Below are 16,294 nucleotides of genomic sequence, written 5' to 3'. Positions count from 1 at the left end.
CCAGTAGCGCAAATTGTGCTGTATATGCTTCCCACGGTGCCTTCCCATCGAATTCCTGTGGCTTCCTTTGTACTGGATCACCCCTATTGCTGACATTCATATCTGAGATGTGATTTCTAACAGGACTGAAGATGTCTGCATTAGGGTTTAGCTGCGGGGTCTGGAAGGGGCTTGTCATTCTCTGGGGCTGATTAAGTCGATGGTTAATGTATCCTCATTGTGTAAAAGACAATAAATCATCCTTTAATATATTCAATTCGCTTTTAAATTTACTAATGTTTTCCGTTTGTATTTCTTGTTTCCTTTCTTGTTCCAGTTACCACTGCTGTAATCTCTCTTTTGTTTCTTTTCTTTTTCCACCAACCACTGCTGTAATCTCTCTTCTTGTTTATTTTCTCGTTCGAGCTGCCACTGTTGCAGGTTTTCTTGCAACTGCTGTTGTCTCTCTTTTTGTTTATTTTCTCGTTACTCTTGTTTCTTTTGCTGTTCTTGCTAAGCTGTAGTTTGATTTTCCGCCTCTCATTTCCATCTTCTTTTTTATTTTTATTTTCTATCCCACTTCTGACACCAATTTGTTACGTCTCTGTATGTTTGTTTGTTAATTTTTCTACGACACAAGTCCTTTCTTAAATAAAATTTCTTTATTCTTCCTCAATACAACTTTGCAATACACTTAATTTTCACAGTTACACACACGATAGTTTACAACAATTCACTCACTTTCTACCGCGCTTGACTCAATTGTCCGTCTCTATCTCCGCCTGTCAGCAACTATAGTTCCGATCTCTGTATCTGCTATCCTTGGTTCCCGCCGACCGTAACTGCTGTCCTTGGTTCCCCACTCTCTCTCCTTCTCTCTCTCTGCTTGTCTCCTTTGTCTAGCGCACTTATATACGATAATACCCTCCGCATAACCTGTTCGAGAATCTTCTAGGCCTCATCACGTGCTACCAGAGTCACTTGACTTCCGCTGTCGTAACACGCTAACGTTTATTGCGAATCTTTTAACTACTTATTACGTGTTACCAACGTCACGTGACCCCCGCTGTCGTAACAATATATATTTAAGTTCGTTTCGTTTGTTCGTTCGTTTTTTCGGATTTCGCGTAAAGCTACACGAGGGCTGTCTGCGCTAGCCGTCCCTAATTTAGCAGTATAAGACTAGAGGGAAGGCAGCTAGTCATCACCACCCACCGCCAACTCTTGGGTTACTCTTTTACCAACGAATAGTGGGATTGACCGTCACATTATAACGCCCCCACGGCTGAATGGGCGAGCATGTTTGGTGTGACGGGGATTCGAACCCGCGACTCTCAGATTGCGAGTCGAGCACCTTAGCCACCTGGCCATGCCGGTCATATATTTAAGTTAAAGAAGAGCAAAATGATCAATCTGACTGGAGAAGTTGTAAGAGAGAAATGTTTCGGTTCACTGACATGAATCTTCATCAGGTCATAAAACCTTTCCTCCTTCCTCCACTTAATTAAAATGATTTTATAAATGCCTGGATATCTTTCAGCATTTTGTGTTAATACTAATATTCTCTTGTTAACAGTGATGTATTTTTGTTCACATCAGAAATAACTGGGTCTTATATACACACAGATATTGCCTTCAGCTAGCAGTCTGGAAGATCATGTTGAAGTAATATATTAAAAATCATATCTTGTTGGCAAGTTATCATACAAAAAGACTAAAGTTAGTTAAAATTAAATTAATGACGCTACTGTTTTTTTATTTATTCACTGTTAAGCGTAAAGTTAAACAACGGGTTAGCTGTGGTCTGTCTACCGCGAGTATCAAAACCTGATTTTTAGCGTATCAACCCAGAGACTTTCCGCTGAGGCACCTGGCGGTCACTGCGCTAAGCATATATGCTTTGTTTTACTGCAGAATCGATAGATTGCACTTTTTAAGTATATAACGTAACAATATCATATATATTTTAATGAGTATCAATGGTACCTCAGAATTAATCTTTATGTAAAACAGTGTCAGACAGCCTACCACGTGATCTGATTTGCACATTTCAGTCACATAGAAAACATGTAGTGTGTTCTCAGTTATTACTATGCAAAACAAGTGTCAGGTGGCCAGTCATATGACAGCCAATAGTGCGAGGGGGGGGGCGCAGGGTGCGAGAGCGAACACCCCACTCCCATCAGAGTTCCACTCACCCATCAACATTTATTTTATTTATTTTCTTTGATGATTCATTATATAATTGCTTTTGTAACACTGAACGTACATGCAGAAAAGCATTTTCACACTTATCAAAAGAAATTTACTAAAAATGTTTATTTACAGTGATAATAAAGGAACCTTCACATATTTTGGATTTTTTTCGCCCCTGGACACTAAAGTTACACATGAAACGAGTTCCACTTGGCTACGGGCTTGCATGTAATTTGATATGTAAATATCTACTATTGGAACCCATGCCCACCAATGCTCATTTGGTGCTACAGACTTTGTGGTCCCAGAAATGATCACAATACATTTGTTAATAAGACCTACCACCATCTCAGACAATAATTCAAGTCGCACATTGATGCGGCAAGCCTAACGTATGTGAATCAATGAGTAGTTGTGGTAATTATCACTTCACCGAAGTCGGCAGCGGCGTGAAGTACACGAAACAGGCGGTCAAAATATTATTACTAGAAACCCTTATAAGGCAAGTAAAGAGACATGTTAAACCTTATTATCAGTATTGTTACGTCTCTGGTCGTTTGTTAATTACTCGTAAAAATTCTTTCCGAAGAACTTCAGCGATACAAGTCCTTTCTTAAATAAAACTAGTTTATTCTTTCCCAATACAACTTTGCAATACACTTAATTTCCACAGTCAGTTTAACATAAACACACGCTATAATTCTCAACGAACGATTCACGCGCTTTACTTACTACCGCGCTTGACTCAATTGTCGGTCTATATCTTCAATCTCTCTGTCTGCTATATCCCCATTCCGATTGATTGTCGGGCTTATATATTAGAATACAGCATATCTAGCAAACATTTGAGCATTCACGCACCTTCAAGATACTCATTACGTGTTACCAGAGTCACGTCACTTCCGCTGTCGTAACAGTATTATTGTGCTGTAGTGTCAAAAAAATATTGATCTATATTATCATGCTTTGCTACAAGAGGGTGTTATATACCTTAGTAATAAAGAATGCAAGAAATATTTATAGTTTTTTCACTTACAAAAAGGAACAGGTTTTGAATAAGATTATTTTTTCTTTTGATATATCTAGATATCAATGTGTTTTGAAGTTCAATCCAGATTTCTCACATTTGTTTCATTTGATATATCTAGATATCAATATGATTTACAGTTCAGTCCAGATTTCTTACAACTGATGTTAGATTTTTCATTTTAAGCATAATCACGCATCAAATTTGGAGGCCTACAAGTTAGACTTTAGGCAAACTCACAATTTGTAAACTATCCTTTTATTGAACTGATGTATTTATTCCATTCTTCAATAGACCATAAATCTGGGCAACATCACGAAGCTGACTTGGTTAAAAGTTACGTAAATAACTCTTGAGAGGTTGTTTCAGTGAAACTTTAGGCATAGTGGACATAGTAAGTTTGGGGACTTTAATAGACTGCAACTGCCTGTTGAGTAAAAAGAAGACGATGTTTCGGCTTCTATACAAAGCCTCAGTATAAAAGCCGAAACGTCGTCCTCTTTTTCACTCAACAGGCAGTTGGAGTCTATCAAAGTTCCCAAACCAACTCTTGAGGATGAAATTTCGAAGTGATGATTTATTTCACCATAAAGCTACATATAATCTTCTAAATTATTATCTAGAAACAAGATATAATAATTCTGAATTTTAGCTGTAATAAATTTTGTTACTCACTTGTCATGCACATAATCGTTTTATGTCGAATTAGTTGATCAAAACCTGCTAATGAAGCGCAACAGACGCAATGGGATTTGTTTGTTTGTAAAGAGTGAAACTAAGTCACGGATTAAGAAATTTGATCTTCCGGGAATTACATAAGCGCAATCTCCATTCTTGACCTAAAATGTTAATCCTTGAAAATTTCTTTCGCAATCCGAATGCTGTTTGGGTGAAATCTATCACGTGGCTTAGAAGTAACAAATTCACATACCACTCTCCACCCCTAGGGGCATATCCTTCCAAGTTCGCAAACAACCACCGTTTTCCGTCTTAGACGGGTCGCGGGCGAATGGGGTGGGGAGATATATTTAGTTAGGTTAGTGTATGACTCAAGGGAATATTCATCAGGATGTTATCCTGACAGGCACCAAAGCAAGAATTTTGTTTCTGTTGTTGATCATTTCATGCACTTGCTAGGTTGTTCACAGTCAACACACGGTTCTGTCGGCAAGGTAGCTCGGTCGTCGATCTTTAAACTTGACGGCCGTTTGATCTTGATAAATTCATAGATACGTGAAATAATATAACTGAATTATAGACGTAGTACGAAAACACATATACTTGAACTTTTGGGGCCTTGTTAGGCCTTAAACATGTTCTTTTAAGAATCAGCAAAGTGTATATTAGAATGAGGAAGAAAGTTTTGATAAAGTTGATTACATTACTTTATCAGACAAACTCTAACTTAACTTAAAAGTTTACTAACTCAATCCAGTTTACACTGAGACTGTTATTATTCAAGTAATGGATGATATAAATAGTATATCACAGCCAGCTTGACGACCCCTGGTATTGAGTGAAAGGCTTCGTTGACACAGGATAAAGCAGATATAGTGTGGTTGACATACTATTATTACATTTCCTCTTTAAGTTATTGTAATAAAATGGAAATTTGTGAAGATACGAACATTTTTTATTGCATAATGTACATTTATATCATTCAGTAAGTAAATAATAATAACAAGTATATTGAAACACCTCACCGCTAGATATCAATATTGTAAGGATTTTCCAAATTAGGTCAAAAACCTTTTAGGTTGAGCTTATGAAGTGGGAAGCCTAATAATGGATTTAGATACTTCTAGCAAATGCATTTATTTGACTTTTGAGAAAATAATTATGTCGTAACATCTGCTCCAAAGCCACGTTTATAACTGATTTGTATTGGCACCCAATGGTGAGTAGTTTTAATTTTGTTCTTCTTAACTTGCATAATCTAAAACAAAACTGGTGGCGATTTAGAAGTTAAAAAGACAAACAAACCTTTCGATAAACATTTCCCAACAAAACAAATAAAGAAATGAAAAAGTCGTTTTCTTAAAGTAAGTTATATAATAGTGACGAAATGCACATTTAGAAACAATTTTGTTTCTTATCTATGCTAATTGAAATGTTTTGAAACTACCGGCAACAGTTAAAAGCAAAAACCACAAAAAAACGAACATTAACAAGACAAATACAAACACTGGTCTGGAAACCTACAAGACATTTAAACATTTCGTACTGAATGTTGTATAATTATTTTTTTATTCATTTGTAGCGACTGCACTCTTTCGCCCAATTATATTTAAAGATGCCTAGTTTTTCATTATGTAAGTTCTTGTGATCAAATTATTAATAGCTCCAATGTCATACATAAGTCGAGGGAAATCAAACAATGTCAAGTACAGAACAAAGAAACTTACACATGTCGTTATGGACATACGTATACTTCATCCATAGTTCAGGAGCTAAGCTGAGCATATGATTGGATTAAAGACAAGTGTACGCCTCTGCAAGCATAAGTACCAGTACCATGCTTCCATTTTTCTCATGGTCGTTCTTTCACTCGTGAAGTGTTCACTTTGGTGGTAGTAACCGGACCCTCTGGCCCTGTCGTTTTAACCTTGTTAAAATATTTGAACAGCTATGCAAGCTTTAGGTGCTTTGACGGAGAAGACACTTCAAAACAAGCATGTAACCTTGTAACTTGCTGTTTTCTACCAAAATATTTTACTTTCTAATGTTACTGTGCTTATTTCTAAGCGAGGCATAAGCGTTTCAGTTCATCGATTTTTTTTTACGTACAAGTCACAAATTTAGAAAGCAAAGCCACATCAGTAGGTGCTACCTGGTGAAGTGGTAAGCTTCAGGGCTTATAACGCAAATATTCGGGGTTCGTTCACCTCGGTGAGAAAAGCATAGCTTTACCTTAAAATAAACAAAATAATGAAAGAACACCATACATGTACTTGTAACATTACTTTACAAGTATTCCCGTATGAGCTAATGTGATCATTAACAAAGATTACTTTAACTGTTGCTGCTTAAGGTTCACGATTATCTTTCTCACAATAGTTCAAAAATTAAAGACAAACTTTCATGGGGAAAACTCTACTCTTAACTTCAAGAGTAAAGATTTTTTTGTGGTAAAACATTATAAAATATTATTTGCAAGCTAGACGAAATTATTATACAGCAATTGACAAAAAAAAAGCCAAATAATTTAAAGAACAAATGTGCCAATATTGATATCAATTACGCTATAAATATATTTTTATAATGTTTTCTTCGAATTTCTAATTGCAAAATAATGTAATATTTTTATTATGGTGAGCACGATAAATTTGAGTGGGAGAAAATTTTGTTCTGCCGTTTACATGTTAAAGTATGACTTCGGCTTCTTCTCAAGTTTAATGTTTTCTTTAGATGGTGAGCTATACGTTTAAAACAATTATTAAAGCCCTAGTTTGTTTGTTCTCAAGTTTGTTAATTTATAAGGAAAGTAAGCGTCACGTTTACAACATGAACTACATCTCCAGATTTATTTGTGTGCACACTGCATGATTCCATGTGATCACAGGTTTACGTTAGATTCCCAAAATGTCTTTATTCCGCTTTATGATACGTTAAATTGTCTTACGACAAATTTACTGCATGGTTACCTTTGATGACAGCTTTATACAAGCCTTTCCACTTGATGATACTTTCCAACATTTTACGACCAACATATTGGTTACCTTTGATGACAGCTTTATACAAGTCTTTCCACTTAATGATACTTTCCAACATTTTACGACCAGCATATTGGTTACCTTTGATGACAGCTTTATACAAGCCTTTCCACTTGATGGTACTTTCCAACATTTTACGACAAGCATATTGGTTACCTTTGATGACAGCTTTATACAAGCCTTTCCACTTGATGATACTTTCCAACATTTTACGACCAACATATTGGTTACCTTTGATGACAGCTTTATACAAGCCTTTCCACTTGATGGTACTTTCCAACATTTTACGACAAGCATATTGGTTACCTTTGATGGCAGCTTTATACAAGCCTTTCCACTTGATGATACTTTCCAAAATTTTATGGAAAAAATGAAACAGCATTCTTTATGTGCAGTTCAGTAACTGTGAACAAACATCAGGATTAATAATGAAAAAGCGAACTGACTTTTTTGCATGAAAATCTACTGCTTCTATATATATATATAGAGAGAGAGAGAGAGAGAGATTTGCCTTCAGAAATCTGACGGTTTTTATCTGTAGAAGAAAACACCTTCATAAGTTGCACATTACAAAATTTATTTCGGTAATTTTGCTTGTGTTCTAACAGCACATACATTTAAGTAAACTCATTAGTAAGTAATCTGTACTCAGTTTACTCTAACAGTTCATGCTTTTAAGTATACTGGTTAGTAAGTAATCCGTTTGCTCTAATAGCACATACTTTTAAATATACGTGTTAGTATGTAATTTCTACTCAGTTGGCTCTAACAGTGCATACTTTTAAGTATACTGGTTAATCAATAATCTGAACTCAGTTTACTCTAACAGCTCATGCTTTTAAGTATACTAGTTAGTAAGTAATCCGTTTGCTCTAAATAGCACATACTTTTAAGTATACTTGTTAGTAAGTAATCTGTACTCAGTTGGCTCTAACAGTGCATACTTTTAAGTATACTGGTTAATCAATAATCTGAACTCAGTTTACTCTAGCAGTGCATGCTTTTAAGTATACGTATTAGTAAGTAATTTGTACTCAGTTTACTCTAGCAGTGCATACTTTTAAGTATACTTGTTGGTAAGTAATCTATACTTTGTTTACTCTAGCAGTGCATATTTTTAAGTATACTTGTTGGTAAGTAATCTATACTTTGTTTACTCTAGCAGTGCATATTTTTAAGTACACTTATTAGTAAGTAATCTACTCAGTTTGCTCTAACAATGCATACTTGCTAACAACAAGGGTACCCAACTAGCCCTAGTGATAAAAAATTTATTATAGTCATTTATATTATACGAACAGTATATCAAATTAACTATATTCATTACTTGGTAAATTGTTAGTGCTGATCTCTGTATAACCTACATTCGCAGTAGTTAATACGTAGATACCAATAGGGAATGTGTAAAGAAACGATGTTTAGATATCACTGAGAATTATTCACGCGTTCTTTGCATACAGATATCAGAATAATGTTATTTTATAATTCCCTAAGTTTTATCAAATTATTGTTTGAAGAGTTGTTTATCTGTATCATTAAATAACAAAAAAAAACTTGCAAAAGCCGAGATAAAGCAGACTTTTTTCATACACAACTAATTCAGAATAGAGGCAAGGTCACTTTAAATTGCACTAAATGCATAATAATAAAATTTCACAACTGTGGAATTCTTCAGCTCTGACTCGTCTCACATTTTTGTCTTGATTCGCTCAGCCGTAGCAAGCACAAGTTTCAGTAAATGAAAAATAGTTTACAAATGATCTCTGGTTGGTCATGTGGAAATTCGACAGCCATAAACGAAACTTACCAGTGAACACAAATGGTTCCTCCATCTTTCTTCGTAGGCTTCTACTGCACGCTAGTATTACGTATGAAAGAACATAACAGTAGAGGAAAAGAAATTGACAAATAAATAAATACCCAGTTAGTCCGCTGAACAATAATATATAATTAATTGTTACGGTACAGTTACGTGTTATTGAAACCCATAACGTATTTTATATTACTAGTGTTGATTTGACGAATAAAAAAAGAGACGGCCGTTTACTGTAATAAATAAGTTTTGTCAAACAGCCGTTTATTGAAGAAAATAAACTTTATGAAACGGATGTTTAATGGAGTAAACAAGGTATGTCAAACAGCTGCTTATTGAAGAAAATTAGCTTTTTGAAGTGGTCGTTTATTGGAATAAATAAACTTTATGAAACGGCCGTTTATTGGAATAAATAAACTTTATGAATCGGCCGTTTAGTGAAATAAATAAACTTCATGAAACGGTCGTTTAATGAAATAAATAATCTTTGTGAACCAGCCGTTTAATGAAATAAATAATCTTTGTGAAATAGCCGTTTAATGAAATAAATAATCTTTGTGAAACAGCCATTTATTGAAGTAAAGAAGCTTTGTGAAACAGCCATTTATTGAAGTAAATAAGCTTTGTCAAATGGCAGTTTATTGAAATGAATACGTTTTCGTGTGTAAAACAAAAATTATACTTCACTGAAAGGATGCGATTAAGAGTTTAAAATGGTGTAAACGCACAACACGATGCCAAAATTACAAGCACATAACTCCTAAAATCCACGTTTAAATATGGAATTTTAAAATATTTTAACAATTTAATTAATAATAATAAATTAACACAATGATTTAGTATTTTTCAACTATCAAAAGCAAAGTAAGACTAGCCGAAGGTTTGCCTTACCGAGGTTAAACATATGGCGTGTATTGACTAGGTCAGAACTTCTGATTACCTCAAATTCAGAGGTTTGAAGTTCGTTGTCTGCCCAAGCTCTATCGACAGACCTCTAAGTATTGATTTCAAAAAAGTTGTACACCTATCACTTAACCCCACAGTACTGCAGTTTTGGTGAAAAATTTTGTCCAGATCGGTTGACGTACCGGTTTCAATAAGTCATATTATCGTTGTAGATTCCTTTCCACATCACTTTCTTAGGGGGCTGGAACTTTATTACAATCGTGCTATACTCACAATTCGCTTTCCCCTTAACTTTATTAAGGTTGTACTTATCTTTATCAGGGATTGTCTCATACCAATTTAAACATAGCACATTTATTTTTATTACTTTATTCAATTACACAGATATTTAGAACCTGGTTTTGTTTCTTACTGGCAGCGTATTACTTCGCCTCTCTTGGTATATTGGTTCTCTCTCACATCTATATGTATTTTTTTCTTCTTGGCAGGTACTTAGGTTTTATTATAAATTTATTCTGTTAAAACTGCTGTATGTTATATTTCTTTCTCAAAAACCACGCCCTATCCGTCCGATTCGAGAGTTATTTTGGTTAAGTATTTTTCAGGCCCCTTCTGAGCCTGAAAGATAACCACGGGAGGTCAGAAACTTCTGTTTCTCTCCACCCCGCTTTGTGGTCAATAGACAAGGACTTTCGAGAAAAAAAATTGTTTTGAGTTTCGCGAGGGATATTTTTACGTAATGTAGGTTTTTATTTGCTAGGTGACATGATGTCTCAAGCAAAAACCACGCTCAACACACCTGTTTCCCTTATATTGGATTAAAATGTCTCATAATCATAGGGAGTTCTTTAAGCCTCTCAATCCAGCTTAATTTAGAAAGGCTCCCTCCAATAATTTTCTAACGATTTAGAGGGCTGTACCTTCTAATCCCTTAGGGACTGACAAAAATGCGGCTGCTGCTTTCTCAACTCTAACTGATGTCCCTTAGATCCGATCCAATTCGTGGCAAGAATTTAGGTTTATAAATCTTTCAAGCCTCAATAAAGACCTTGGGGCCTCAAAGACAACCCGGGATGGTCAGAAACTTTTGCTTCTCTTCACCCTTACTTTTCACTTCATACCAGTTATATAAATCTAGCTATTACCGGCTTCCAGTCGCCATGTTATAGGTTTAGCACTCCCATCTGTATACGATATGGCTCATTCACCTTCACTGCACATAAGGTAAGAAACGACTTTCGCTGCAGGTTGCACAGTTTCTATTTCCATCTAGTTTAAAAATTTCCAGCGTTGTTTGAAAAATATGTGTACCCAGACTCAATAAAGCCTAACCTATAGCACGGTCTATGATGTTGAATGTTAAATAAAACAGAGTGGCAAACATTTGCCAAGGTATATCTTCTAATGTATATATCATCGATCATAAAGTTACTAAACTGCATATAGGAACCAGATCTACTTACTTTTTGTATGTATATCAATGTACGTTTCATAAAACGAGACTTTCACCATAAACATTACGCGCTAACTCTATTCAATAAAAGTGCTTTAATATATATTTTTCTTTAACATAAATTCTAAGTTCTTGTGTATATGGTAAACCACACAATATCTACTATATCCAATGCCGAAGTGGCCTTTCGCCTCTAACCAGGGCTCATCTGGCCGGTTGGGATACGACACACATAGTAGTGGTCTAGGCGCTATTTATATCATCAGTTTTTGTGAACAACGACTATTATGGTGGAAATAGATGAAAGTGAGTTGTAATTATTGTCAATTTTATCCAATTCATTTACAATAAGTCACAATAAGACTGATCATGTATTTTTTACTGCGTCATTATTAGTTGTCATATAAACACTATGCTTTGTATTTTCACCTAATTAACTCGATAATCGGAAGAATGAAGTATATGGAAAACTGGACTAGGTGTAAAGACCACAGTGAAGTCACACCAGAAACAATACAAAGTATCTATAAATTATTTAATTATCGTTACATCTAATAATTACATGCCGAAACAAAGAAGTATATAAAAATCATTTAAAAAATTCACGTGAGCTTGCTTTTTTTTCTTTTTTACTTTCGTATTGCACAAGTAGAAAAAATATTAAAATCGTTCATTACATATTACAATTCATGATGCTTCTTGTTCTCATATAGCAATGTGATAGAAATAGACTGGCCTTTTGTATTTCTGGGTATCAAAAATATCATAGTAATTTGTTTATCTATAAAAGATTTTGTATAAGATAAACATTGTTGTTAACAATCATTACACAAATAACGAACCATCAGTGGAAAAAAACAACACAATTTGTTCATTTCTAGAATGTTTTCAGTGAGCTTTTTCACAAGTTTTATAAAATTGACAGTAAGCTGTAGCACATTCAAGTTCTGACAGTTAAATGTAATATGTTAATAGTAAACGAACATGTTGAAACACTGAGTGTTAACATTTTCCAGCACTGGCAGTAAACTGTAAAATATTGCAACACTAGCATGAGCACTACGTATTTCAGTAACAAGTATTTGATAATTATTCCAGTTATTATGTTATTACTTGTCTCACTTGAAACAACGTTTTGACTTGGAGATCAATTGCACCAAATGTCTAGAATTTCTTTGATTAAATAAATTCTATACACCTGTTTTTAAAACGTTCACATTTTAAGTTGTTTTTCTAAAGTAAAACAGTTTTAAAGTTTCATACCACTCCTATCTTTTCTTTTTTGATTGTTTGATTATTCTACGACGTTTAATTATCATGTCGTGCAAAACCTCAAGCCCTTGATCCAGTCCTTCTCCAATTATCGCACACGCTGGCTGAACGTACCACAAGTGATTTGATCCTAGATCTTTCAAAGCAAGTTGTTTTTCGATATCCTGGGGACTTTTTGCTCCAGGAAGGTCCTGCTTGTTAGCCAGCACCAAGATAGGCACTCCCGAGTTTTCTGGGCACCTAGCAGTCCGTAAAAGTTCCATTCTTGCTTCCTCCATTCTCTCCACATCGACGCTGTCCAGAACGAAAACAATACCATCTGTACATCGTGTATATGATCGCCACAGAGGCCTTAATTTATCCTGTCCGCCAACGTCCCAGATCATGAAACTTGTCCCTTTAGCTTTCCCGGTTGTCCCTTTGATTTTTTCACAATTGAAACCTATTGTTGGAACCGTATTCAAGTACTGATCAAACTTAAGCCGGTACAAAGCTGTTGTTTTTCCTGCCGAATCCAGACCAAGCATCACCACGTGAAGAGACTGATTCGGGGGAAGGCTGTCCAAAATAGAGACTCCCTTCCCCACAGAAGCGCCCATTGGAAACTTGATGTCGGCAGGACCTCAGCTACTGGAGCAACTAGCTAGTTTCAGTCACACTTAGAAAGTCTCTAGTCCAAGCATTTCTAAACTTCCGGTGGTAAATCTCACAAACTAATAAGTGAGATATACAATTACCTTCTGCTTTGAAGAGAACAAAATATAAAAGACAATACAGAAGCAAAAGTTTTCAAAGGACCTTGAGCGTCTTCAGAGCATAAACCATACATAAGAATGTCACATTTTCTCACTGTCAAGGTTTCAATATACGCCAAAACAAGTAACTAGAAATATTCTTTCCAATCCTAAATATACAAAAAATAATTGGTAATATTCAAGCAAAACTAAAGGAAACAACAACTAAAAACTTTCCTAGCAACTTACTACATAGAAAAATTTCTTTTTTCATTTAACAGTACAGTTACTTTCAGTTCAATCGACTCAGTATGCACGTAGTTTAAATGGTCCAACCGATAAACTCGGCCAGTACCTGCAACTTTAGGTAACCATAATCACTGTTTGTTAGCATCAATAGCTAGTACTAGTCCTTATCATTGTATTATATTTTAAACGGTTATAACGATAAGATAACTTCCACTCACAACTACAGATCCTGTTAAAATAAACCACGCTGGTAATGCTTACTGTCCCAGGTCCACACGAAACATTCCCTTGTAGATCGCTGTGATTACTTAAACAAGCCACCTGACACTACTTCTCAAGTTCATAAACTTCGTTCTACGTGCCTCCCATTCGTGACTAGCGTCACTACCAGTCGTGCCTGCTACAAACTGTGACGTCACCCCCACGTGGGGCTCATGAACTTCGGACTACAACTTACGTTTCTTATTGCACCTTCAATTACATAAAATGAATGGTGTTATATCGATTTCTTTATCAGACTTAACAGTGAGAATAATATTATAACCATATATATGTAATATGATATTAATCAGTAGTTCTATGTATTAGATTCAAACATTATGTACACACACAGTGCATCAATCAATGTGTATTATTTTAAAATTAACACATTTTATAGGCACATATTCGGCATCGTATACACATATTATCATACCAAGTTAAAATAACAGTTACAAATATATTATATTATATGCATGCATTACTTTACCAATTTAAGACATCAAATACACATATTATATTATGTACATCATTTTACGAACTTATGACATTAGTTACACGTACATTGTTTTATATACGCGTATTATCATACCAATTTAAGACAACAAATGTACATACATTATACAATGTTCATGTATTATTTGTTATTGATATAGACAATTTTTTCAATCTTTCGAAAAACAAAGCCTGAAGAACGGTTATAAGAATGTATAGCATTTGCCAAATAAATCAAATTAATAAAACCGTTCAAAACAAGAAGCCGCTGAAATATTTGCTATATGTACTTCTTAACAGCTACATTTTAATACTGTTTCTATGTAAATTCAGATATTCTCAATGTCAGGTTTGATTACTAGAATAAACAAAAATATTCAGACGCCAACAGATAAAGCAGTTTATCTCTTAAACGTATTTTTAATTTTTTAAGAAGGCTGCAATAATAATATCAATGGTGTACTTATATTAAGATCTCCATTTTTAAAATCCTGATCATCAACAATGTTCAACAATCTAGAAACTACAAAACACCATCATTAAAATGGTAAAAGTAGTTGCTCCATATCTTATCATTGGTTGGTGCAATGAGTAGAATTATAATTAAATTAAATTAAACCATAACTATTCATGAAAATAACCTCTCATGAGTATAAGTAATATTCGATTTCGTAAACATGAAGTGAAAGAAAAAGGACTAAAGCACAGTCTTAAAATCATCATTTTGTAAAGTTGTCAAATATCAAATTTTTGTAAAGACAAGAACATATATGCCTTAATCAATATTTTTTGGTTTAATAAAATATCCTGAAAAAATAACTTACGTCAGTATGTGGCAAGATATCGATAATTAAAGAATTTAAAAATGAAAACTAAGTTTGTTTTTTTATGTGATGAAGTTTGCATAATTTACAAAGATGACAGATACAATTGAAACAGGCGGGAAACTTCGGAATTATCTATATTTGTTTATTTTACATATTTCTTATTTGAATTTAAATGGTAAAGTTCTTCTTTTTCTCGCTGACTGAAATTAAAAGCTCATAAGGAGTGAGGACAATAACTAACTGTTGATCTAAAAACGAAAACTGGAATAGTCAATCTGCGTGTGTCGAGAAGGTGTTCTCGTGTAGTATCAACTATCGCTTTAATTGTAGTGATTTCTCTCAAATCTCGTCCGTTGTTTCAGTGGACAATTATTGACTTTCGTCAAGTTTTGATGTATTAATAATAAGTGAATTCAAGCTGTTTCAAGTGTGATTAATATGTTGTAGATATGTGTAGACATTATGTTTATATACGTTGTTTAGTGAAATTGCTAAAATATTCTAAAATATAATTATACAGCGGAACTCTGGAAACAAAGCATTAAAACCATAACACCGCTTACAAGAACTGTAAAATTCAGAGCCCACGATGAAAAAAATCCAGATTTTATTAAGTGATTTTGTATTTTATTATTTTTTCTAAGAAAATTTAATCTAGAAATCAAAATGTGTACAGTCGGAGATTGAATTTCCTAATGCAATATTAAAAAAAAATATGTTTCAACATAATGATGATAAGTTTGAAAGGTACAGTACAAGGATAACAAATTATGATTTATAATTATGACTAAAACAGATCCTTTCAAAAAGAAAATCATAATAGATGTCACCAGACTAAATGTATTTTATCTGGAAAACAATTGGCTCAAGCGTGGTCTGATGGGTAGCGTGCACAGAATGTGAATCCGAGACTTCATACTTCACGTCTCGTTGTCGCGAAAACGCGCTCCGTGCGTTGTGACAGTGAGTACGTTTTAATCCATTGACTGTGGCTGCTCTAAATATTAAATGTGCTAGCCGTACACCGTATACGGCACACTCACATTCAACTGCTGGAGACGGACCGTGCCCTATACGGTGAATCAGCAGTCAATGGGTTAAGAGTAATGGTAAATTCTCAGCGAGCTAAGACTAACACAAGAGTTGTCAGTAGGTGCTGCAAACTACCTGCTTTCCCTCTAGTCCAGTGGTTCCCAACCTGGGGTCCCCAGACCCCTGGGGGTCCGCTTAGGTAATATCATCTCATTAAACAAGTAAGTTTTTTAATACTGATGTTTTTTTTAATTGCACACCCAGTTATATATGTCTTTTATATTATAGTGAAAAGTGGGAGAACGAGTTAATTATTACTTAATAAAAACAGTTTGTTAGG

The 16,294-nt window shown here is 34.5% G+C and overlaps 1 protein-coding gene across 2 annotated transcripts; it reads right to left on the bottom strand.

Annotated features, from left to right (window-relative positions):
- Positions 1–11,603: 11,603 nt before the first annotated feature.
- Positions 11,604–13,829, bottom strand: LOC106457885 (ADP-ribosylation factor-like protein 4A). 2 transcript variants are annotated; one of them, XM_022383947.1, is made up of 2 exons: positions 13,561–13,829; positions 11,604–13,263 (listed from the first exon to the last, which is right to left on the bottom strand). In XM_022383947.1, exon 2 carries the CDS (start codon positions 12,956–12,958, stop codon positions 12,356–12,358), a length of 603 nt encoding a protein of 200 aa, XP_022239655.1. In that variant the 5' UTR covers positions 12,959–13,263; positions 13,561–13,829; the 3' UTR covers positions 11,604–12,355. The 2 variants fall into 2 exon arrangements, with proteins under 2 accessions (XP_022239655.1, XP_022239656.1); XM_022383948.1 differs by having other exon boundaries at positions 13,604–13,829.
- Between the last annotated feature and the right edge of the window lie 2,465 nt (positions 13,830–16,294).

Source organism: Limulus polyphemus, unplaced genomic scaffold (genome assembly GCF_000517525.1).
Source record: "Limulus polyphemus unplaced genomic scaffold, Limulus_polyphemus-2.1.2 Scaffold386, whole genome shotgun sequence".
Classification (NCBI taxonomy): Eukaryota; Metazoa; Arthropoda; class Merostomata; order Xiphosura; family Limulidae; genus Limulus; species Limulus polyphemus.
This window is presented reverse-complemented; position numbering and strand designations above follow the sequence as displayed.

Coding starts and splice junctions, on each gene's coding strand:
- LOC106457885 (XM_022383947.1), bottom strand. CDS start 12,958: ATGGGCGCTTCTGTGGGGAAGGGAGTCTCTATTTTGGACAGCCTTCCC.